The sequence below is a fragment of the Mycteria americana genome, chromosome 11 (assembly GCF_035582795.1).
Source record: "Mycteria americana isolate JAX WOST 10 ecotype Jacksonville Zoo and Gardens chromosome 11, USCA_MyAme_1.0, whole genome shotgun sequence".
Taxonomy (NCBI): domain Eukaryota; kingdom Metazoa; phylum Chordata; class Aves; order Ciconiiformes; family Ciconiidae; genus Mycteria; species Mycteria americana.
In genome coordinates, this window is record NC_134375.1 from 13948731 (window position 1) to 13972662 (window position 23932).

The following is a 23932-nucleotide window of genomic DNA, read 5'->3' on the forward strand; positions in this document are numbered from 1 at the left end:
TGAACAAAAAGTCCCATATTTCCTTATTTTTCCTGCACTTGCATCCCTAGTGTATCCCCCAACATTCTGCCTGAGCATCCCTGGGCGAGAAGCCATATATCTCATTAAATATTCCCTATGCAGGATGCAGAGATGCTGCTGGGGGTGGGGAGGGGCGGGCGTGGTGACATGAATGGTTTTCAGAATTTAGCCTTCTAATCAAAACATGAAAAGTAAAGCATTAAGACAGATGAAGGATGTATCGAGAATGAAATCAATTACAGCAAAAGGTCTTATTACAGTGCAAGCCGTGGCCAAGTGATAACAAAACAAGCAGCTGAGCATCAGCATGAAACTGGCCATTATAAGCCTTCATAAAGTTTCCTTTCACATACTCTTGCCAGATCTCCTGCTCTAGAGGAGTAGCTGTGGGTTAGACACTACTGCCTGTGAAACTGTGAAATTTCAGCACCTAACTTTTTTCTTTTTGCCTGTAAAACCTGGAAAGATTTAGCATTTAATCAGTAGGCACCAAACACAGATTGTTCTGCAGTTTGCAATTGATTAAATATAAGTGCATGTGGAGATTATGAGATTTCCTTGTAGGAGCCATGAGATATTCATATATCATGTACATTTTCACAGAAATGTTTTGAGAATTGTGAACTGACCATCTGTCATGTTGTAATGGGAATGCTCCGATTTCATAGCCCGTTACCTTCCAGTATTGCTACATGGACTTTATTTATTTAGTAATATTTCCCCCCAGCTGTACTCTGGTTGTATATACAAATAGTAATATTAGAAAGGAAAGGTTAAAACCATACCAAAACCTGAATCTGACAGTTTTACTGGCTCAATTAAGGCTTCATAAGCTGATTGGAAAATGCGGTATTTTTTTCTTGCTAAAAATACCAGCTTTTTCCTAAAACAAACACAGGCATAATTCCAAGTCAAAACCTTGTTTAGGTGTCTTTTCTTTTTTCCTCTGAGGGGAAAAAAGCATCCAGAAGTAGTTTTTCACAAAAAATTCTCAGCCAGTGCTGAAGAAAAATCCAGGGTGAGTATTGGCTAACTCAGAACTCTGAATCTAGAACATTTTACTGGGAAATTTGTCATAAGTGACAGAATTAGGGGGTTTTATGGGATATAGACATTTAGGGTTGGTTTTTTAAACTCTTATTTGTGTAAAGAGGGATTAAAGCTTGTTAGTAGAAAACTTCATAGGTTACCAAGAGATCCACGAAAATATTTTACGGGCTTTGTATCACATTAAGGTCAGTGAAATAATTTCATCTGGAGTTATATGCGGGTCATGGTAAGTAAGTAAGCATAAATATGTTCTAAGCCTTCTAATAGTTGCAGTGTGTATATGTTAAATGAAAATATCTGTGCAAAAATAACTTCAGCTTTCTTGGTTGTAAACATGGCAAAAGGAAAATAATTTTTCAATGGATAGATTTCTCTGTAATGATGTCTTGGAAGCCCCTGTCACGCATGCCTGAGGTCTCCGGCATGTAGTAGTTACTGGGAATGTTATGGGACCACCACCTGCTCTTCCAGATGGTTAGAGAAATATAGGATGTAACACTGTCTTACTGCTCTTTTTTTTGTTAGACAGATGATTTATACAAAGAGTATGGCAAACCAAGCAGATTGAAAATTTTTAACAGATTGCCTCTAAACTGTTGTGGGTATCACCTGCTTATAGAGCCCAGCGATGGCCGAGATTGTTACGCAGTCAGGAGAAGCAAAGGCAATTTCAGCAGCTGTTCACACTGCATGGACTACTCTATTTGTATTCTGTGTAGCATGGCGAAAGGAAGGTGATCTTACTGTCACCTGGACTTGTCCACGCTGGCAAAGATTTAATCTGGCTAGGCAAGAATGTGGATACCGCTGATGGTCTGCAGAGCCATGGGAGGTGGGGGTGCCTTCTACCTTGCAGCTTTTTGCTGCTGCAGGTTTCTGTGTTTTCCCCATACTTGGGAATCTTCCCCAAAATATCCACAAGTAATGTAAATGCAGTGTTAATATTTTGGTGGGTTTTATTTCAAGTAAAATTACTCTATTTGACAGTCCCCTTTGTCAAGATGTTTTAAATTTAGTTTGGTAAAAGAAGTTCGTGTAGAACATGATTTGCTTGTGAGTATGCATTGCTGTTGGTTATTCCCTGAATATCCACTTCCAATCAAGTAGATGGATTTTAGATTGCCTTTGACTCAACTTCTAATGTATTGTAGGCAGTCGGCACTGAATTGTCCTGCAAATGCTTACATCTGTGCTTTCATAGAAGACCAGGCGTTGTGTTCGTATGCACATGGAAGGGAATCGGGCAGAATCATTTTCAGCTTGTGTTGAGGAAAGAAGTGAGACATCATAATGCTGAAATAATGGGTGTGAGCGTGAAATGAAGAAAAATAATCAAACGGTTGGACAGTTAGGTTTTTTTCCTAAGACTAAAATAAACTCCAGAATCGTGTCTTCCCCTTTCTCCCAAACTACTGTGCACCCAAGAATCTGTCATGTGGCCAGAGTAGCTGAAAATACCCACAAAATAGGGTTCTGTCCTCAAATGCAATGCTGCTTCTCCAGAAAATTTTTAAAAAATGAAAACTTTTAAAAATTGAAGTCTGACTGAGAGATTTTTCACCTGGAAAGTAAGATGTGAACTGGGTTAAAGCAGTAATTCAGCTGACACAAAGAGATTTTTTTGAAGTGACGTGGGCTACCAAAGGTTTAGTATCAAGTACTCAGTGATGCAGAAAACAAATAGTATACAAGGAGCCCTAACGTGATACAAAGTTAGAGTTTTCACTTAAGTTTTACATATGTTTCCCTTGATTCAGGACATCAACCACATGCTATGACATGAGAGAGACCAATGCAAAAAAAATGACCAAAGATTAAATATTCAATGAAGAACAAAGAATAGAACTTAGACTTGTAAAATCGGGGAATTTAGCCCGAAACGTACAACCGTTAAATTGAAGTGTGCTTGCACAGTGTAGAATGGACCCAATTCAGCTCTGTCATTTACAGATTTGAACTCCTTAAAAATCTGTGATAACTAGACAAATTCTGTCTAGAAGTCAAATCAGTTAATGGCCATAGAAACGACGTTTTTCTCTCTTTTAGGGCTTTGAGACAAGCGGTTGGTTACAGGGCACTGACTTCCGTCATGGTTCCTAATAGCGGTTAGGAGGTGCATTCCCAGTATGAGCTCACCATGTTGTAGCTTACTTCTCCCGTAAAAGAGGGACACTACCTCACATTTATTAGGAAAATGCTTAACAAATGATTACCATGGAGCAGCTGATGGGTAGCAACTTGCTATCCTGCAGGCTGCCTGCCAGTGCAATTTTTGAACAACTTTATCTTCAACGTTTTTTGTTGATTTCTTTTCCATTTACAAATACAGTCTTAATATTCAATTACAAGGTAGTCTATTTACATTAATAAGAACTTTGTATTTCAACAGAGTGCAGCAGGAGACTTAATGATTAGAAACATCCAGCTGAAACATAGTGGAAAATATGTTTGTATGGTGAAGACAGAAGTGGATAGCGTAGCATCTGCAGCGGACCTTATCGTACGAGGTAAATTTCAGGTTCAGTTACCATGAATCGTATTTTTCTAACTTTTGTGTATTGTAGATTACAGAAACAACTGATACGGTAGATTACAAAACCCAGTTCATCTATGACTTGAATTATGTGATTCTGCCTTGCAGTTAGGGAGAATTTTAGCTCAATTTTTGGGTGACGCTTAATTTTTGCCAGAGCAATTAACAGCTGAAGGATATAATAAATCTTGACTTCGCATCTTTTCTCACTGACAGTCCTTCAAGTCACTGACAGGAGGGAACAAGAGTTATTTCAACCCCATTTGCTGGTGCAGATGAGACAAAACACAGCACTTTTGCCAGGACGCCCAGAATCAGGATTTTCCAGAAGGCAGCAGAAGGCTTGCCTGACAATTGCTGCTCGGGGTGCTGAAAAATTGCTGCAGTGCATCATACAGTAAAACAGCTGTAGATAACAAATTGGCAGACTACAGAGATGTATTAGTAGATTAAAAGAGGACATCGAAGACTAAAGTGAAAGACATTGGAAAGATAGAGGGATCATGCTGAACAAAGGTTCTCGGGGGAAAAAACAAACAAACAAAAAAAAAAACCAAAACCCTGTCATCTGTGCTGCAGTTCAGAGTATTTCAGAAATAGATTATCAGACTTGAGTTTCGCGCATGTAAAACAATAATTACAAGTGTTCTTATTCCAAGCTGAATCGTTTTCTTCCTCCCACAGTGCTGATAAAATGGGAATCCATGCTGCTATGTTAGTGGTTTCCAGGGTACTGGCTTTACAAAACTCTGCCTATTTTTCAATCTGATTCTAGGCTCACCTGGGCCCCCCGAACATGTGAAAGTGGATGAAATAACTGATACCACAGCTCAGATCTCCTGGCAAGAAGGCACAGATAATCACAGCCCAGTAACCACTTACACCATACAAGCAAGGACACCTTTTTCAGTTGGCTGGCAGCGAGTTACAACAGGTAAAACACAATTCTTGTTACAGGCTCTGTTGAAATGTTTTCAACCAGGGACACCATGTTCTTAGTTTCCCTTCGTTCTTTCTTTTTGTTTTTAATAGTTCCAGATGTGATCGATGGAAAAACATTCACAACCACAGTAGTGGATTTAAATCCTTGGGTTGAATATGAATTTCGTGTAGTTGCCAGTAACAAAATAGGAGGTGGAGAACCTAGTTTACCCTCAGAAAAAGTAAGAACTGAAGAGGCAGGTTAGTGGGTTCTTCTATTTGTTTTTAATTCAAATCTTGAATATTAACAAAAAAAGGAGCATTCAGATCCTTGGCTCTTTGCAGGCATGCTTGGAATTGCCATCAAATATAAAAGCCTATAACTAGTTTGTTCATGATTTTTCCATTTAGCTGTGGGACAGTTTGTGTTGCATTACTGAACATCACAGAAGTATAACATCTAAGTATGTTTAAATTGTATTTAGTATGCCAAAATCTGTCAGTTCAGGCAGCGCTGCAGAGTCTGAAGGTATTAATGGACAGAAGGAGGTTAAATTTGACAGGGTTTTTTCATTCCTAGTGTTTGATCAGTGTACACCTTCCATGTGGCTCAGAAGAGCCCATCAATTAAAAGCCCAGGAGTTTACTTGGAATAAGGCCCTTGCCCAATACATTTGCATAAATTAGCCCTATTAAAAAAAAGTGAAGCATGCCTCCAATTTTTAGAAGTTCATGAACATTAGCATACAGGGTTCAGTCTGCGAGCTAGTGAGGTTCTTCAAGTGCTCAGAGAAACATCAGCCTGCCCCAGTGATGGAAAGCAGCACGGTGAATGCTGGACGGGGCTGGGGCTTTCCAGGACTGCCCACCCTGCCTCAAAAGCATTTGCCTTGATTTGCAAAAGAAATACAAATACAACCAGGTTAGCTTCAGAGCACGAGGTTAACTTTATATGATGTTGTCTCTTGTATCTGCACTGTGCAGACAGCTATATGTTTCCTTTCCACAGTTCCCGAAATTCCCCCATCTGAAGTCAGTGGGGGAGGAGGCAGCAGGTCTGAACTGGTCATAACATGGGATGTAAGTTTTCTGGCAAGCAATTTTCTTCAGAGAATGATTGTTTTCATTCAAACTCTTCTTAAAAGATGAATTTCCCTGGCTGCAGCAGCTTCTCATCTAGGATGTATATGTGCTGGGTAACATTCTGTAATGTGAGCTATGCACGTTTGCCTTCCCTCTTTTGCTTTCATGTGTTACTGTGCTAGATGACAATCAGTACAAAATTTAGTTCGTTTGTCTGAGATTGCTTCTGTTCTCAAACAATTGTTACGCTAAAAAAGGAGCCAGGAGGGTGGGGGAAGAGGAAGGGTTATCACTCAAAGGTTGAGCCAAAGAATTATGCTTTTCAGTGCAAATTTGCAGTTCTTGCTTTCCTACCATTAACTCTGGATGCATGTGCTAGCCAATACAAGCAATCAAATACTACTTTGTTACATATCCCGTTTTTAAGGAGTTAAAAAATGTTAACGTACTGTAACTTACATTGACTGCTCTGTGTGGTTACCTAATCATAATCACCTCAGAGGAAGGTGTAAGCCACTGTACAAAGGTAGTATTGGATTCTATAATAGTTGACTAAGCAATTATTAATTTTTTACGAACTATGGATTGTGAAATTGAAAAAAAAATTGTATTTACTGAAGAGTGTCTTAAAACAGTATACTTAATGGAAAACAAGAAATATACCTGCAAGTTATTCTCTTGAAGTGCAAACCTTAAAATAGGTTCAAAGGAACACGTTTTGCTCTGCTGTACCAGAGTTAATTTGCTGATGGAATGATCCCAAATGCAGTACCAGAACCTGGTTACAATCATGTACGTTAGTCTGGCGGTACTTTCTTCCTACAAGACATGTCCAGTGCTGTATGTAGCATCTCAGACTTCTGTCATCTGTTGCTTTTCTCACAGCCCATCCCTGAAGAATTGCAAAATGGAGAAGGATTTGGCTATGTTGTTGCTTTCCGCCCCTTTGGCACCACAACGTGGATACAGACTGTAGTCACCTCTCCTGACACACCAAGATACGTCTTTAGGAATGAAAGCATCTTGCCCTTTTCACCATATGAAGTCAAAGTTGGTGTCTATAATAATAAAGGAGAAGGGCCATTTAGTTCAGTAACCACAGTTTTTTCAGCTGAAGAAGGTATGTGATTATCTCCAGATTGATTGAGTTACCTCCAGATATTTTAACATGAGATGTTTCATCAGAGAACATAGCAACAGTTAATAGAAATGAGATCACTTTGAATATGAACACATTTATTTCCACAGTCACCAATGCTGCTGATCATCTCTCATTTATTGATTTCCGAATACAGAGCCTAGCATAGCACCCTCCGGCGTATCTGCGGCGAGTCTGTCGTCCTCCGTCATCGAGGTCTCCTGGATGGCCATTCCCTGGAAGATGAGCAGTGGAAGGTTACTGGGCTACGAGGTAAGCTCATTTAAAATGCACTCCCATTTGTAAAGGGCCATGAGCCAGAAGGGTCACGCAGGCTGCCGGACAGCAGCACAAATTTACAAAAGATTACCACCTATCTTGCTTTCTTCCTGCCCCACCTATACCCAGAAGAAGGATATTTTCTTCTAAGTATCTTTGAAAACAAAGAACAGAGAATGAAATGGTGTCTTGCTTCCTGTGCTGATAGTCATGTGTCTGTCTAACAGTATTTTCAAACTGACATTTTTTCAGAATTACATTTACTTCCAAAGAAACTATTTCGTAAGGTAGTGTTCTGAGTTTAACTTGTTTACTTTTGAGATGAAGTAACCATTTTCCTCTTGTCATTTTTTAATTCAAGCAAGATCTAATATTTCAGTTTAAATTTCACACTAAAAAGAGCAGCAAGCATGAAAAGCAGATGGGTAAGAATTTTTTTTTTTACACAGTAAACATATTTTTGAAACTTTAATGTATTTCTACCTTTTTCAGCTGAGGAAAAAAATGCACTTAAAGGAGTCAAATGCAATGCTGCGGGTGAACAGTCCATTCCATGCAAGGTTTTAAATAGTTTTGTTTTATATCTACTAGGTTAGGTACTGGAATAATGGTGGAAAAGAAGAATCTTCAAACAGAGTAAAAGCTGCAGGGAATGAGACATCAATAAGAATAACAGGTTTGAAGAGCAACTTAGCATACTACGCAGCTGTCCGTGCTTATAACAGTGCTGGAGCAGGTCCCTTTAGTGCCACAGTAAATGCTACCACAAAAAAGACACGTAAGTATCTTGAATTTAAAGTGGGGAGAGACATAATGGTGTGTTAGGACTTGCAGGGAAATGAAAAATAGGCATATTACTGGGAATCATAATATGTGTAAGTGACCTAAATTTTCATACAGACTAGAGGAGTTAGACAATTAAATCGAGCGTAGATCTTCCATTTTCTATCCTCTGCTACTTTAGCAGGATGAGTAAGTGCAACTCAACTCTGCCAGTGGAGCTGAAGAAAGATATCTAATTTCTGCATAGAACCTTTATTATTCTTCTAGTGACTGGAATCCTTTTAAAAGAAAAATTTCTGTTATTTGGAAGGAAAAAAACAGACACTTGTTGAATTTTTCAGGGTTTTGGAACATATTTATAAGTAAGTTCTCTAGGGCACGGCTTTTGAAATGCAATGATCCTCACACAATTCATGCAAAACAATCCTTCGTATCCATTGTTTCCCCTTGAACAAATTGCACAAGAGCCCACTTTACAAATAAAAAGGAGAAATTAAGCTGGAGAACAGATTGTCAAAGGCTGCACTAATTTTTCTACAAATAGAAATATTTTTAGTATGCTCTTGCATTGTAATACAACTCGGAATCAGGGTCATCAATCTTGAAGTATTTCTGTCAGACTCACAAGAATGTACAATTAAATCTGTCTGAAAGGTCAAATTCTCTGGAATAGTCATTAACATCCTTCTACCAAAAGTAGTCGCATCATTAATATTATGAAATACGCTAGTTTATCAGAAATTATTATAGGCAAAAATGAGTGTCACTGTCACTGAGGACTACACCAAGTCAGATAAACTTATATTTGCTAGAGTTAGTTTAAATATATTATATGCATAGCTACCACAAATTGGCTGATATGAAGGAACTCGCTGCCTGTAGCCTGTACCTGACATGTGATGAATAGTTTTCTGTAATGAATCATCTTTGTGGCTACTGGCTGCTCACTAGAGGTTGTGCCAGCCTGGTCAGCTCATTGAGTTTTTCAGTCCTTTTTTAGTGACCATGTGCCTTTGGGATGTGTGAATGAGAACTGGACAAGCACCTGATCCCACTGATGGGAACAGGGTCTGGATCAGGCCCTCAGTCAAGATCACTGCTCTTTGGAATAATTAAAAAGAAAAATTAGTTGCATTATGTCCATGTGTCTTGCTGGTGAATAAAGAGAGCAAAAACATTGCAGTACAGTACAATGTCAATTTGAAGGATTTTGCTAACAACTAGTTGAATTAAGACAAATAATTCTCTGTACTGCTGCAGTAGAAACTGATCTTTCATTCAAATGTGTGATTTTTAATCAATCCCAATTCCTACCTTAACTTGAGTATTTGTGATCGATGTGTTTTTCACTGTGAAGGATTTCTGTGCACATTGCATTTACATTCACCCACATGACCTACAAGATACTTCTTAGTAACTATTAGCCATATCACAAAACACAAATACTGAAGTTAAATTGGCAGTATATTTCGGGATTGAAAATTCAGCCTTTTGTTTTTGACCATTACAGTATCTTTGCTTTTATATTTGAAATATTCATGTTTGTAGCCCAAAATAACAAGCGTAGTTTTGTTTTATAGAATATTGCTATATAAAATCGCAAGTAACTGGGGAGGACTTGCCTAAGTTTATAAGGCAAGATGTTACAATTAGTTCATATTTATCAAGTCTTAAAATACAACCAAATGTTCTGTCCATTGGTTCTAATTCAGAGAAACACTAGCGTATGTGACCAACTTTCAGCATCTGAGGAGTCTCAGAGAAATCCGTGTAGCTATTTGCACGCTTAGCACTGGACATGTATTTACGTGATGTGGTGGTTCAGGATCTGACCTATTACAAATCAAATTCTGAACACTGAAGATTACTGGAGATTTTGGTATCTGAAGTGAATTGGAGCCTTCTGAATTCACTTCCATAAGTCAAGTGGTAGGTAGAGGCTTACAGTTTTTATATATAATTACTCATTTTTTCAGATGTCATATTAATATTTTAAAAGAATGACTCATTTCTTTTGAAATTCAGCTTTAATATCTCAGTGTGAAAACTATTCATATATGCTGTAACACTTAATTCACAGGAGTGAAACAATCTCCTCTTACATTTACAAAAAGTGGCTATTAGTGCATCAGGTTAAATCCTATTTAGTACATAGAACAAAGCAAATACTGCAAAAAAAACCCCAAACCAAACCTGTGAGTGGTTGTTTGACTTTAGACTAATTCTCTTAAGTCTCGCTCTTACATTTTTGTGTCTACTTTGTGTTAAGAAGTATAATCAGGTGGGGTTTGATCTGACTGCTCATAGAAAGAAGCTAGGGAGCTATCTATGTGAAAGTTCAAAACTAAAAGAGGAGGGGGAAAAAAAAAAAAGGAAAAAAAACCCCATAAGCACATGCATAGGAGTGTTTAAAACCGCTGTCAGTGCTTAATACTGGAACCTTCAGCACCAAAGCGTAGCGCTGTCCACCTAAGCAGCAGTTGCCTCCACTAGGTGACAGCAACAGTAAATTGTTTTCCTTAACACATTTAGAAAAGATTTTAATCATTGATTGTGTCACTGCATGACCCGTTTTCTGGGAAACCAACTTGAGGCATCTTAAGAGGTTTGTACTTACCTCGCCTTCCCTGAAAGCTTGGCAGTTTCAAGATATATTAAAGCGTACAGCCAAAAGCATACTACTCCTTTTGAAAATAACAGTCTCAGATTGTTAATGAACAAAAAAACCCCAATAGATTTCCTTGGCCGAAGCCCACTATTGTTCCAACTGCAGATACTGAAATGGCACAGACTGCAGTTCGAAATCACGCCTCAAGTTAAAAGAAGAACAAAAAAATCTGTCAAATATTTTTACATTACAAACGCATTAAAGTAAATCAGCATAGCGTGTAGATTTGAATATTCACCAAGACTGAATTTGTCTAACAAATAATCTGTTGTGAAGATTTTGCTTATTCTTGGCAATATACTAAAACTAGAAATTGTCTGTTACCATCACTGGTTTCATTAGTTTGTTCTAATTGATCACCCATGTCCTAAGACATATGCTTTTTTTTGGCTGTATTTAATGAAGGACCATCAGCAGATTATGCAACTTCAGAAATAACATTTATGGGCCATTCTATTTTTCCTTCCTTCTGTTTTTCCAATTTAGTCTCTGAACCATAAAGTGTACAAACAATGAGGCTGCATTTGAGTTGCTTTTGCATCTGACACGTAATGACAGTCAATTACCTGAACTGTTATTTCCTACTGTAGAATAAATCACTAGTGCCAATTAAATTAAAGTCATGCTTTTATTATGTATTTGAAGCACCCAGTCAACCACCAGGAAACGTTATGTGGAATGTCACCAACTCCAGAGTAATCCTCAGCTGGGAGGAAGTAAGAGCTATGGAGAACGAGTCCGAGGTGACTGGCTATAAGGTAAGTGTAAACAGACCCGAAAAATATCTGAAAGCAATCCACAGTTTGCTTTTTCTTGTCTATTTGCAAGGCAGTAAGTTCAGAGGATGCACGGTACCACATCTGAACCATTTCAGTAGTGTCTCCTTTTTATAGATTTAAATCGTGTTCTAAGAATGTCTCATAAACTGTGGTCCTTTTACCATTAATGGTATGCTAAATGCCTTCCCCTCCTCATGCAAATAAAGCCAGGAGCTGCAAGCGTTGCTGCCAGCTCTTGGGATCCCACTTATCCAGATGTGTAACACTTGGATGTTATAACATGTATAACATTTATCATGTGTATAACACTTATCCAAACCCATAGCCTATAATCCAAGATTTAGCTGATGGGTATAGTTTCCATTACTGGCCAGGTATATTTATTAGTACCACATATATCAAACTGATATTCTTAAACCTTTTTCTTCTTACCTACTGTGGGACATGCTCATTGTCTTGATAGAAATTACATTACTACATCTACTCTAAATCTGATCAGCACACAAATGTACAGGTATTTAAATATGTCATATATCTTAAGTATGTCTAAGAGAATAGCTGAGGATGTTGTTCATGAGCTGCATACAGCTGGATCCCACATCCTCCATAAAAGATTTATGCTGAAGATCTGACTGTGCAGTGTTCTGAGCTGTATTGGCACGAAATACATGTTTACAGCTTAAATAAGCCACCTAGTTCCATAGATGGTAGCTGACCTAAAAACATATCATGTAGAGTTTCAAACTGCATACTCTGTCTCCCACAAGGATTTCAGGTTCCCGTATGGATAACAAACATTGCTAAGTTGCTGTGGTTTAGCCCCAGTCAGCAACCAAGCCCCACCCAGCCGCTCGCTCACCCTCCCCCCCGGTGGGATGGGGGAGAGAATGGGAAGAGCAAAAAAAGAAAACTCGTGGGTTGAGATAGGAACATTTTAATAATTGGGACACAAAAATAATAATAATAATAAATTGTAATGAGAAGGAAAACAACAAGAGAGTGAGAGAGGAACAAAACCCAGAAAAAAAAAACCCAAGTGATACAACTGCTCACCACCTGCTGACCGATGCCCAGCCCATGCCCAAGCAGCAATCGCTGCACCCAGCCAGCTCCTCGCAGTTTCTATACTGAGCATGACGCCATATGGTATGGAATAGCCCTTGGGCCAGTTTGGATCAGCTGTCCTGGCTGTGCCCCCTCCCAGCTTCTTGTGCACCCGACAGAGCATGGGAAGCTGAAAAGTCCTCGGCTAGTGTAAACGTTACTGAGCAACAACTGAAACATCAGTGTGTTATTAACGTTATTCTCATACTAAAATCCAAAACACAGCACTATACCAGCTACTGGGAAGAAAATTAACTCTATCCCAGCTGAAACCAGGACATAAGTACACGAGAATAAGCTGAATTTTGATAATGATGGTTAATTTTACTGAAGTAAAGCACTTAGTGGGTTGTTTTTATCCCAAAAGGCAAGGGCAGTGGAGTTAACTAAAGTTGGTTTGCCAGGAAGAGAAGAGCCAACAGATGACGCTGAAAACACCAGAGCAGCTGTAGCGCGGTCGCTGTGGAAGTGAGCCACGCGTCTGTGTCCCTCTGAGAGCGTTTTATAGCAAGGCACGGCGTTAGGGAGCATGTCTCAAGGGTGGCAGCATGTGTGCAATTCCAGTGGCCTTGCGGTTTTTTCCCATTTCATCATTACTGCTATTATTTTGAGGGAGTTGGGATTGCTGGTTCTTGCACTGGGAAAATCCCAAGCTTACCTACCTGTCAAATTTGTGAAACTCTGCCAGGTGAATGCACTGGATCCACATATTTTTTAAACTCTGCCGGGACATACCTCTCTGTGTCTAGCCTTGCTACTGGCACTAGGGACTCTTTGGGTTCATCAAGGCTTCAGGAGAGAAGAGAGGCTGATGTTGCTCTTAAATCCCTTCCTCTTGCCCGATCAGATTGAGCAGCAGGCTGTGACATTCAGATGTAGCTCCCATTCTTTAAAACATAGGACACCGAATGCAGTTAAGTTTCATGACAGAATAATCACTCAGCACTTGCAGAACATCTTCCAACATAGTCTGTAATTTTGATTAGTTCTCTCCTTCCCAAACTACGTATTGGCATAAGAAGCTGATCTAGATAATGACAGATATAGAACAATATATTATTAAGACACTCAACAGAATATATTATTCATTTGTTATCATTATACATTGTGCCATTTTAGATTAAAGCTGGAATAAAAGAGCTTGATTGATGTTACCTTCTTTCTTTAAATTTAATTCTGCCCTAGAATATTAACCAAAAATCAGAGGATCTTTTCTCTCATCCCATCTTTTTAAAGACTGAAACCTTGTTTCTAAGAAATACAAATAAAAATTGCAGGGCAGGTCCTGGTGGAAGAAATGACATGCCACAGCTCTTTGCTTGTGTTGCAGGTTTTGTACAGGACCAGCAGTCAGAGCAATACGAACGTGCTGAACACGGACAAGACGACCGCTGAACTTTTGCTCCAGTTTAACGAAGATTACATTATAGAAGTTAAAGCAACAAGTGATGGCGGAGATGGCACTAGCAGTGATCAGATCCTGATTCCCAGCCTAGCTAGTAGGTTGAAGCTGAATTGCTATTATTTTGTCACGTGCTTATATAGGGTCCCCAGCCACTATCGGAGCCTCCTTTATACCAGCCACAGTATGGTACCCGGTACCCAGCTGTACACAGTATACCAGAGACGTGTCTCTGCCTTGGTGTAGTGAATCATTACTAAATTGGCAGCTGACACCCAGCAGTTGTCACAGCTTGTCTTTGCAGGAATGGAGTCCTTATTGATGGGGAGAAAAAAAAGAATTAATACTTGTATGTTGTACGGTAATAAGGGAATAAAAAGAAAAGCAATTAACAGTCTTCATGCCCTTATGTATAACAAACTTCATTCTATTGAACTGGTAAATTACCATGTAAATTGGTATTAAAAATGCTACTTTTTTTACTTTTCTCCTTTTTTTATTATTATTACCTTGAAAGTAAAGACCATTCGTACAGTGTCAGCATTTTGCAGTACATTTCTAGTTTAAAAATATTTAGTGTATTTTTGTAAATTTTAATTGCTTGTCAGAAATAAAAATTGACCATAATTTTTGCTTAGCGTCGAGGAAGAGTAATAATTTGACAGAGCAGACAGTCATGCTTTCATTTAATCCTGACCTTTTTCATTTGTCACAGGTATGGATGCAAGAGGTTCTGGTCCATCAGTCTTGAATATCTTCAGCGTATCCAGCTTCTTACCAACAATATTTTCCTTGACTCTTAATTCAGTGTTGTGATGATACATTTTCATTTGCTGGGGAAAAAAAATGAATCTGTTATGACAGAAAAGTGCTTTTTTTAAAAAAACTGCAGTGCTTAATGCATGTTTTTCTTCTATCCTGACGTGTTTTTAAATTCTTTATATTTTACTGTAGGTTGAAGTAAAAATATCGTGTAAAGTTTAGCAAATCCTTTAAAAAGGAATCTAAAATGCCTTAATACTTGAACCAAAGGAGTTTACATATTACATACTTCAGATACAATGTAAGAGAGAGGGAGAGCAACGGCACTGTAATCAGAGTTACGAGAAAGAGCTCAGCTCAGTGAGAAACTCCATTTTTGCAGTGACACCGAATTGTTTTGGGTATGTTCTGCGTTGTTACGGTAACATCATTCTGCATAAGAAGGATGAAATCAGAGACGTGGCGTTTCATTCAGATGATAACACGTTGACCAAGCAGCTGTTCTTAAGACAGTGTCATAACCCAGTAGGTTTGGATCAGCTTTCTTACTGCCCTTTATATAAGTTACTCTAAATCTAGCAAGAAATCAAAGCTGGAAGGTAGAGAAAAAAGTCTCACAGTATGGATGTTAGTTTTGCACAGTCCACGTTGGGTTGTCCAAGAGGCAGGGCTTCCACTACTACTCTGAAGAAATTATTTCACAGCCGAGTTTCAAAGAAGGCTCTCTGTTTTATCGCAGCGTACGTTTATGTACCTTTTCAAACACCTAACCTTCCTCTCCAGCAATAGATTTTTTGAAGTTAATTTCTTTATAGCCCCACCTTATATTTCTTAACCAGGTTCTTTATTCATAAGCAAATTCTCCCACCTTCAGGATCATTTTTATTGCCCTTCTCTGAACACCTGTCAGTGTGTTTCACTAACAAAAGTGCCCAGTTGTAAGCATTACGGAAATGCAGTTGCACCATGGCCTTATGAAAAGGGACTACTACCACCTCCCTACCTTGTGATGTGGTGCTTCCAAATATGCAGCCCCAAATTATCTTGCTCTTTTGTCTACCGCACTGCACTGTAAACTCATCCTTAATTCAGTGTTATATTCATAACTCTCCTTCCTGCTGCTCTTTAACCAATTCAAAACTATTTCACCTGGTCTGGCACTCTAATGTTCCCCATTACTGTCATGTGATTCTGGTAAGTTTATGGCAATACTATAGGTTATAATAAAAAAATGACACAAAGACACTTCAGGCTTGCTATTATAGAGAAATCTATGTTTGCTTTCATAGCAATATATTAAAGATACATTAAACCTGGTACATTTGACTTCTATAGTTGTGAATTTGGTCAAATCAGCCTTTTAGACACCTTTTAGAGAGCTGCCTACATACATGGTAGGGCAAGTGTTCATGTGACATAAAGCATACCCTTTTAAAGACTTCTTTTTTTTAAATCTCACAGTATTATTACAACACACAGAACTATAAAGGGAGAGAACCAGGATTAATGAAATTATGGTAGCACTGTAGAAAAAATACCTTGATATGCATTCAAATAGCAAATTACCTTATTAGTATCACATCCAGATGAAAATATGTGCTAACTGTTGAAGTAAGGAAGATCTGTATATACTGTACATATATAGTTATAAATGGCTAGTTGCTTTTCAATGTGGCTAACCAGTGATGTTTTCAGACACTTGCAAATGGGGGGGCGGGTGGGAGATGGAAAAACAGGTGTTACTAGTAAGTATATAGTTATGTTTCATGCAACAAAGGGTGACTCTTTCTATTCTTGTTTCACAAAATTCTAGTCCATGTTCCTGTATTGCCATTTTCATGCAATTACATTGTATTATTTAATTTCTAGTTATATATCTCCATGAGATATGTACTGAGTACCTTGTTTCATATTGAAAAGTTTGAAATTTATCCTTAAACTTCCAGTTGTGTGTGTATCCTATGGTTATCTGTATGCATTTTTTTCTATTACTCTAATAAAATATTTATTACATTGAGGGATACTAGAATATTTAAAAGTAGTATTGCTTGTCCATATTACATATTTACCCACACGGGGAGTTACTGCATCTAAAAATCCTTGTCTGTGTTCTTCATAGTATTTCTCCTAACTGGCACTTCTTGGCAGGATAGGAGTGGTTTCCTCTGCAGTAGCTTTGCTGCCCTAAGACTAAAATGCCTAACACATAGACCCAGGCCTATTTCTACAGAAAGCAGGGCAGGAGGAAAAAGGAGTAAGGATGTAAGTACATCCCAGTCTTGCTCTGGAGGAGTCTCGAGCTTCTGAGCTCTACCTCTGCCCACAGGTTTGCAGCACGATGGACAAAAAGTCACCTCCCTTTCCCTGACTTGGTTTCCCCTCTATCCAATTAGGCTGTTTCCTCTACTCTGAAATGAAAAAAATGATGTAATTATATTGAAGAAGAGTTAGTTCTTTATAATAATTTAGTATATCACTATTTAGCATTAAATCGCATGGCCTGGAAATTGCCTATTCCTTACATACTGCAGCTTCCCATAAAGCCAGAGCCTTTCTAGCACTAAAACCTTCTCACTAGGAACACAGACAAAACACAACTATATATTTTAAGCTTTTAAAGCATGCCTCCTACCTACATGAATAGGGAGCTGATCCAGATGCTGCAGCGAGGGTTAGTAATCATCCCAGCTGTTTACAGGTGTACACGCAAGAGGCAAGACTGTCAGGTTTTCCCTTTCAGATGGTTGCAGGTGGACACCTGCCTTGCTCTGTATTTCCCCCAGTGTTCAGATTAGTCTTCCTTTAAACTGACCTCTGTTTGTTCCTTGTCTTGTGTTAATTCAGTTAATGTTTATTTGCGGTAATTCTCCAGGGAGAGTTGGAAAAAAAAAGTTGTTAGTGGGAAAGTATAAGAGGAGAAGGTGAAGAGCCAGTAAGGTGAGAGGTCCCTGAGCCAGCCTACCTCTCGCAGGCTTTTCCAGAGCAGCTTCTGTGACTAACCCAAGCTTAGCAATTCAGTCCTGGGGAGAAAAAAAAAGAAGGAAAAAAATCAATGATGATGAAAAATGTGAATAACATCACTTGTATGACTGGAACTGCAGGTGATGGGGAAGGTATTTCTGTCATTCCACTTCTACTTGTGCTTGCACCAAAAATAGCCACCACTTTGTCACTTACAATTGCTATTATATGAAATCCAGTAAGAAAGAATAGCAGGCTTGAGTCATAGTTTTTAGGCAAACACTATTGTAAAGTGTATTCTTTTCAATTCCCTATCCAAAAATGTAGCTGTATTCCTCCAAGCTGTTCAGTAATGCTGAAGGCTATCAAAGAGCAAAGCCAAAAGCCGGGCAGAGGCGGAGGAGGAGCAGGGGGGAGCGGGGAAGGTGAACCCCCGGAGACACGAGCCAGGCCTTTCTCCAGCTCCTACAGCATGCGGGGTGAGAGGCGGGTGCTGCGAGGGCGAGCACCCGCAGCGGCAGCACCGCGGAGCCTTCCAAGGGGTTTCGCTGGAAACTGTTAGTGCAACCCCGCTGGGGTTTTTTGGACAGTGACTTGAACTGTCATTGTGAGAAGGAGAAAGGATACAAGAGTCCTGCCACCGGCTGGACGTGCGCACCAAAGAAAAGGAAATTGGGCAGAGCTTAAAAAAAATGTTTGTAACTGTGTGTGCCGCCTCTGGAAGCTGTAATGGCTTTCGCTGGAAGCCGGTACCAGAGGTGAGAGGAGTGCTGTGGTTTGGGATTTGGAGGTCTGGAGGGTGAGGGCTGTTTGTTGGGTTATTTTAGGCACGGGTTTAAAGTTTCTCACCCTGCACCGCTATTCCCCCAAGATTTGCTTGCTAAAGGGTTTCTTGTGCGACCCGAGTAATGTGGTTCTTTTCATTCTTTCCTGGCACCCATTTATATGAGGCGACTTGATGACTCCTGTACTCTAAAGTCTGAATTTGTCATCAGAGGTAGCTGGTATAAGAATTAAAAAAACCCAAACTTTTTCTTTGGACAGTTTACTCTGTTGGATATGTTGCGAACATGCAGGATCCTCTATGAATACAAAATCAGTTAGAAACTAATATCACTTTAGCCCTAAGAAATACCGGAGACCTCCATTTTCTACTTAATTTGCCTTTCACTGGTGGAATGCAGACGTGGGCAGTGCCTGTCAGGTTATGTATGTTGTATCTTAATAACAGGCAATAAAGCAAGCTGTCCTGCGTGAGGGAGTGCATTAATCTGACAGCTTTCTGTCTGAAATAAATAACAATGGAATATTGTGAAAATAAAATGAGTTTGTAAACAGGCACTCGGTCTCTTAGGAAAAACAACCTCCTCGATTGTTTTATGCTAATACTTTGAACTCCTGAAAAGCAATAAAAAAAGGATATGTTTAGCAGAGATATAACTGAATGTATGTTATTGTTGTTTTATCAAGCCTGCTTGATAAAAAGAGGCACTGCTTTTCTTTACATCTGATGCATACATAGTGCAAGCTGCAACATGATGGGGGGGAGACGGTACGCCACTTGACTGTATCTCTAGCTATCACTCTTGCCCTCTTAGAAAACAGCATTTCTGCGAAGGCTTTTCACAGTTCATAGCTGCCTCCCTGGCGTGCATACAGCTTGGGTCTCACCGGGAAGCAGGATGTACAGCCTATAAAAAAGGATAGACATTTGTCTTTTGCCAAGCTTAAGATCTATTTCAACAGCCTCAGCAAGTGTAGCCTGCCTGCACCCTGCGCATATGGGAGCTGTTTCTCAGAGGTGTCTATTAATGTCTCACCTTCGGCTTGGAAGTCTTTCCCAATGTCGGCTAAGGATGTGGCATCTCATTACCATCAGCGGGACTGGTCACTACCACTCCATCAAAGCGCTGGCTGCAGGACGAGGAGATGCACGGACGCTCCCTTGGCAGCCCTCCCAAAGACCAGCTCGTCCCCCCACGCTGCCCTTGGCAGAGGGCATCCTCTCCAGCACAGACCTTCGCCTCTGCCCGGAGCCGCGCAGCCGCTGTCCTGCCTCTCAGCGGGGAACTGCTCTGCTACCGCGCGTTTCTTCTAACGTCCAGAGTCAGCACAGCGGGTGCAACCTGAGTAGCAGGTAGCGTCTCAGTTTTGCCAGAGGAATACAGTTATCTCTAGGAGATATCCTCAGAATACATGCATATGTCTGTGCATAAGTACACTTTCCGCAAGTACAGATAGCTGGCAGTCTACATTAACCCTAACCTGTCACCAATTTTGAGTCTATTTTCATGTTTTCCTCTTGCTGACAGTGGCTGTGTATTGCCAGTCCTCTGACTCTGTCCTGCCTCTCGTTAGGTGCATCAAAGAGTTCCCCTCCCCAGCAGTCTGATATTTCGATAAACAGACGCTTTCCTTTAATGGGTCCTCTTCATCAGCTTTGACTGCCACGTTGCAGTGTCTGCGACGGCACTTATTGTAATTCATGCCATGCTCTTCATTTGCTTTGGTTTTGAACTCTCTGTTTTGAGACATTTCAGTTTGTGCATTAGAGTGTTTTAGCATGAGAATTTCACAAGACCTTCGCATGCATCTTTCCTTTGGTTTTTTTTCCCATCTCTAAGGGTCAAGAAAACTTGATAAACTCATTTGGTATTAAATTTCTTTTCTTGAGCTCCTTGCTGATCTTTTTGAGTTCAAGAAATATCTTTGAAAGTCTCTTTTTTTTTTTTTTATGTACAAATATAGGAGACATGCCAGTAACCCGATGTAGCATTACTAAGACACTTTCTTCCCAATCTACCTAAGATTATTTTCTTACCCTTCAAGAGCATAATTAGTCCTGTGAGGTCTGGACCATGCCTGCTCTCTGTGCTGTGCTCTTCATTCCATCTCAGCGATTAATTCCCTTTGGATGGGAGAACATCAAGTCATTGGCAAATGCTGACAAAGGAAGAACCAAAAGCATCCCGTTAGGAGCCAATAGAAAGGAAGCACCTTCAAGATGTTCATTAATTCAGCCCATGATAATTTAAACTCAAAGCAACTCCTAGGACAGGGGGACATCCCAGAATTGTCCATCAGGAAAGAGCAACTTTTTGAGAGAGTTCAGCTCCTTGCTGCCCGCTCAGCCTCCAGCCTCCCAAATCCCGTGCTCCTGGGGATGCAGAATGATCCAGCTGCAAGAGGAGAAGGGACACCGAGTCGCTTCCCCCCCTCCATTGCCAGCTGAGGGTGCAGGATTGGAATCCTCCACCAGCACAAGGGGAGGGTTTGCATGCCTTTGGTCAAAGGTGGGATGTAAAACCAGCTACCAAACCATCTGGCCATTAATAAAAATGCAAACATAAAAACGCTGCTTTTGAATGAAAACACCTGGCAGCTGTACTCCGGAGCGACTCCTCACTCTCCGTGAGCACTTAACGCAGCATCCTCCTGCGCCAGGACTTGAGGGGCCTTGGTGGTCTCCCCGCCCTGCCGCAGACTTACAGCACACCGAGGCAGGTACTTCAAAGCACGCGTAGGGGCTTAATGCTAGGCGCTCTAAACTCATTGCTCTGCAGCCCTAAAGAGAAGCGCAGATTGATTTTTTTCTTTTTTTTTCTGGTCACCTCCAGGGAAGGTGCTGCAAACGCTCCCCTGAGATTTGAGCACCTCAGCGCGCTCCCCATGCCCATTAATTTAGAAGGAATATGGACAGGCAGGAAAGATGTTCATCAGGATTGCTCTCCCCGGTGATTTCATTTTAGGGGATCTTTCTGTTTTATGCTGGAACACAAGCAATGACCTGTTACCTCAGCTAAAGACATAAAAAGAAACAAGTCAGAGAAAATAAGGGAAAGCCCTCTCTCTCGTGCCTTTTATGATAGAAATAATAAATCATTTTCCCCACTGAGGACCTGTAAAGGAGTCTATCAAAAAGGACATGTGTTTAACAAGAATTTCTCTCATTAGCAATCCAAGGAGGGCCATAGTCAAAGCAGACAAATAATTTCATTTTTGTCACACTTCCTAACATTGCCACCAAACTGAAGCATTTAAAGTTACACTTGTCACAACACTAATTATCCATTTGAACAGCAGAGCTCTCAGCTGATTGAATGAGTTCTTCTGCAGTGAGAACAGATCATTTCATCAGCTGCATCTGGTCGTCATTACTTTTTGGATATAGGATGTAAATCTACTATAACGACAGAAAATATGGCTTTGGTACCCTTGCAGCAGCTTCATATGAGACAGAGAGGAACTCTTCTGCAGCAGCCAAAAGCTTCTGCTCACGTAATGGAAAACAATGTCTTGGGGTTTTGTGTTGCCTTGGAAACATGAAAAATAAAGCACCATTAATTACCTATTTTCAAGCAACCAGAGTATCCAGTGCTGAGGGCCTGATCCAAGGCTAATGAAACCCTTACCCCAATTTCAGCAGACTTTGATTGATCAGCCCTTCTAAATAAGGAAAGGACCGAGGCAGAACAAAGCTCAGCCAAGTTTTACTTCTGACCGTGTTTCCAGAAGAGTTACCAGAAGGCATCAGGCAGACACTCAAAGTGGTGGCTTGCAGTGGTTCCTTCTTGCCTTCACATCCATGACCTTGTTAACACTGTCATCTGTTTATTTTTAAAATATATGCCCTCTTTTTTCAAAGAGATAGTAGCATCTGACCTGATAAACATCCATGCAAACACGTGTGCAAGACTTCTATAAATCCCACATACACATTTTCTCCAGATAGGAAATCATGCTAATAGTCCTGGTCATTGGCACAGAAGCATGAGTTCAGCCAGACCTTCTGCTATCATTATTTCTGCCCAAAAAACTGTTCCAAATAACAAAATCTTTACTATTATATCTTCTGTATAATCATTTTTAACTGTTAATTAAATATTTTTTAACTACAGACTGCTTGCTTCTTTTCCTCCCATTAGTCATGGTGCTTTGGTCCTAATTATAAATCTCTATGAAACAGGTGAAGACTAGAATCAACCTCCTCTTGTGGGAGTTTGAAGTTGTCCTAAAATTTTCCTTCAGAAAGACTGTTCACCCCCCCTGCCAGCACAGCCCAAAGCAATCAGCTAAAACTCCAGCCACAAAGGTGTGGAAGGATAAAAATAATTCCAGTAAAATCTTCTTAATTTTCTCTGAGAATCCTTCTCATTTGTGAGCTATGCAAAGCATCCCTTCTCTTTCATTTACAATGAATATTAATCTTTGTCTACCAACCCAAGCACAATTTTAGAGTATTTTCCACTCATTCATATTCACAAGATTGACCATCATTGCTAAAGAACTTTGATTATCTGGTTTCAGATTTGGGCCGGGTTTTAACACAGCAGTACTTGACACCACTGGAAGTATTTCATTAAATAGGCGCTGGAAGGGGGTGAAGTCCCCTGTGCCGCACAGCCTGTTCAACTGACGAACTGGAGAAACACCGGAGTCCGAGACTCCAGCATCTGCAGCCGTGGGTAACCCCGTGCAGCAGGCAGAGGACGAGCCCATGGTACAGCCTGGACAAACGCAGAGTGCACGGGGGCTTCCGCACCGAGGGGACCTTGCAGCGGTCCCCGGCCGCTTTCTTGGGGCGTAGCAGGGGCACAGCGAAGCCGTATCGGCACGCAGCTCCCTGCAGTGGTGCAATGGGCACGGTCGTCCCCTCCAAGCACGCCCACCCCTTCTTGTCTCCATGGGCATGACCGAGCTCCAGCCTCGCCTTCACAGAGCTGGTACTAAAAAGGGCACAGTTCAGCCACAAACCCAAAGCTGACTTCACCACTTAACCCCAGGAGCCGGACTCATCTAATTCCAGCCATACCTACAGCTTTTCCATCATCTGTATACACTCCTATAGAATCATAAACTCATTTAGGTTGGAAAAGACCTTTAAGATCGAGTCCAACTGTTAACCTAACACTGCCAAGTCCACCACTAAACCGTGTCCCTATAAGGTACTCTGCCCCATGACTGTTGGCATTAGCATATATGAAGTTCAAGACCCATTTCAGTGCTTATAGGCAAAATGTGTCAGCAGCATTTCAGACTGCCTCCTCCACTTCGGAGGTTAATGCGCAAAATACGCTGGAGACTGTGACTTATCCCAGGTCTCTCGCTGCCTCCTCCCCACCTGAGCTGCTTCACCTCTCAGCATACTTCTAAAGAAGCACGATTAACATTTCAAGAAAAGCAATCCACCAGGAACATCCATTTGTTGAGAAAATCATCCATAACCAGACTCAGACTGTCCCTTTCTCCGTTGACACTGTTCAACAACTACAGCTGAACGGGACCATACGGGACACTGGTGATGGTCCCCGCCGTTCAGCGTGTGTGTGCTGGGGGAAAGCCGCAGCTCCAGCCCCGCAGCCCCGCCTGGGGTCGTGCCCTGTCCCCCCACCACTGCCCCGGCGGTGGGGCTTGGAGATCCTGCCCGCAGCTCAGGGACGGGGCACAG

At 40.6% G+C, this 23932-nt stretch overlaps 1 protein-coding gene across 1 annotated transcript in view; it reads left to right on the top strand.

Moving 5' to 3' along the window:
- The window catches only part of CNTN3 (contactin 3), a 75932-nt gene extending 61355 nt beyond the window's left edge, over positions 1 to 14577 (top strand). The window contains exons 11-20 of the mRNA XM_075513658.1: positions 3461 to 3578; positions 4380 to 4538; positions 4637 to 4786; positions 5535 to 5605; positions 6494 to 6728; positions 6904 to 7019; positions 7617 to 7803; positions 11122 to 11234; positions 13690 to 13858; positions 14477 to 14577. Coding sequence (XP_075369773.1) covers positions 3461 to 3578; positions 4380 to 4538; positions 4637 to 4786; positions 5535 to 5605; positions 6494 to 6728; positions 6904 to 7019; positions 7617 to 7803; positions 11122 to 11234; positions 13690 to 13858; positions 14477 to 14577 — 1419 coding nt within the window. The remainder of the gene's footprint in view (positions 1 to 3460; positions 3579 to 4379; positions 4539 to 4636; positions 4787 to 5534; positions 5606 to 6493; positions 6729 to 6903; positions 7020 to 7616; positions 7804 to 11121; positions 11235 to 13689; positions 13859 to 14476) is intronic.
- The last annotated feature ends 9355 nt before the right edge of the window (positions 14578 to 23932 follow it).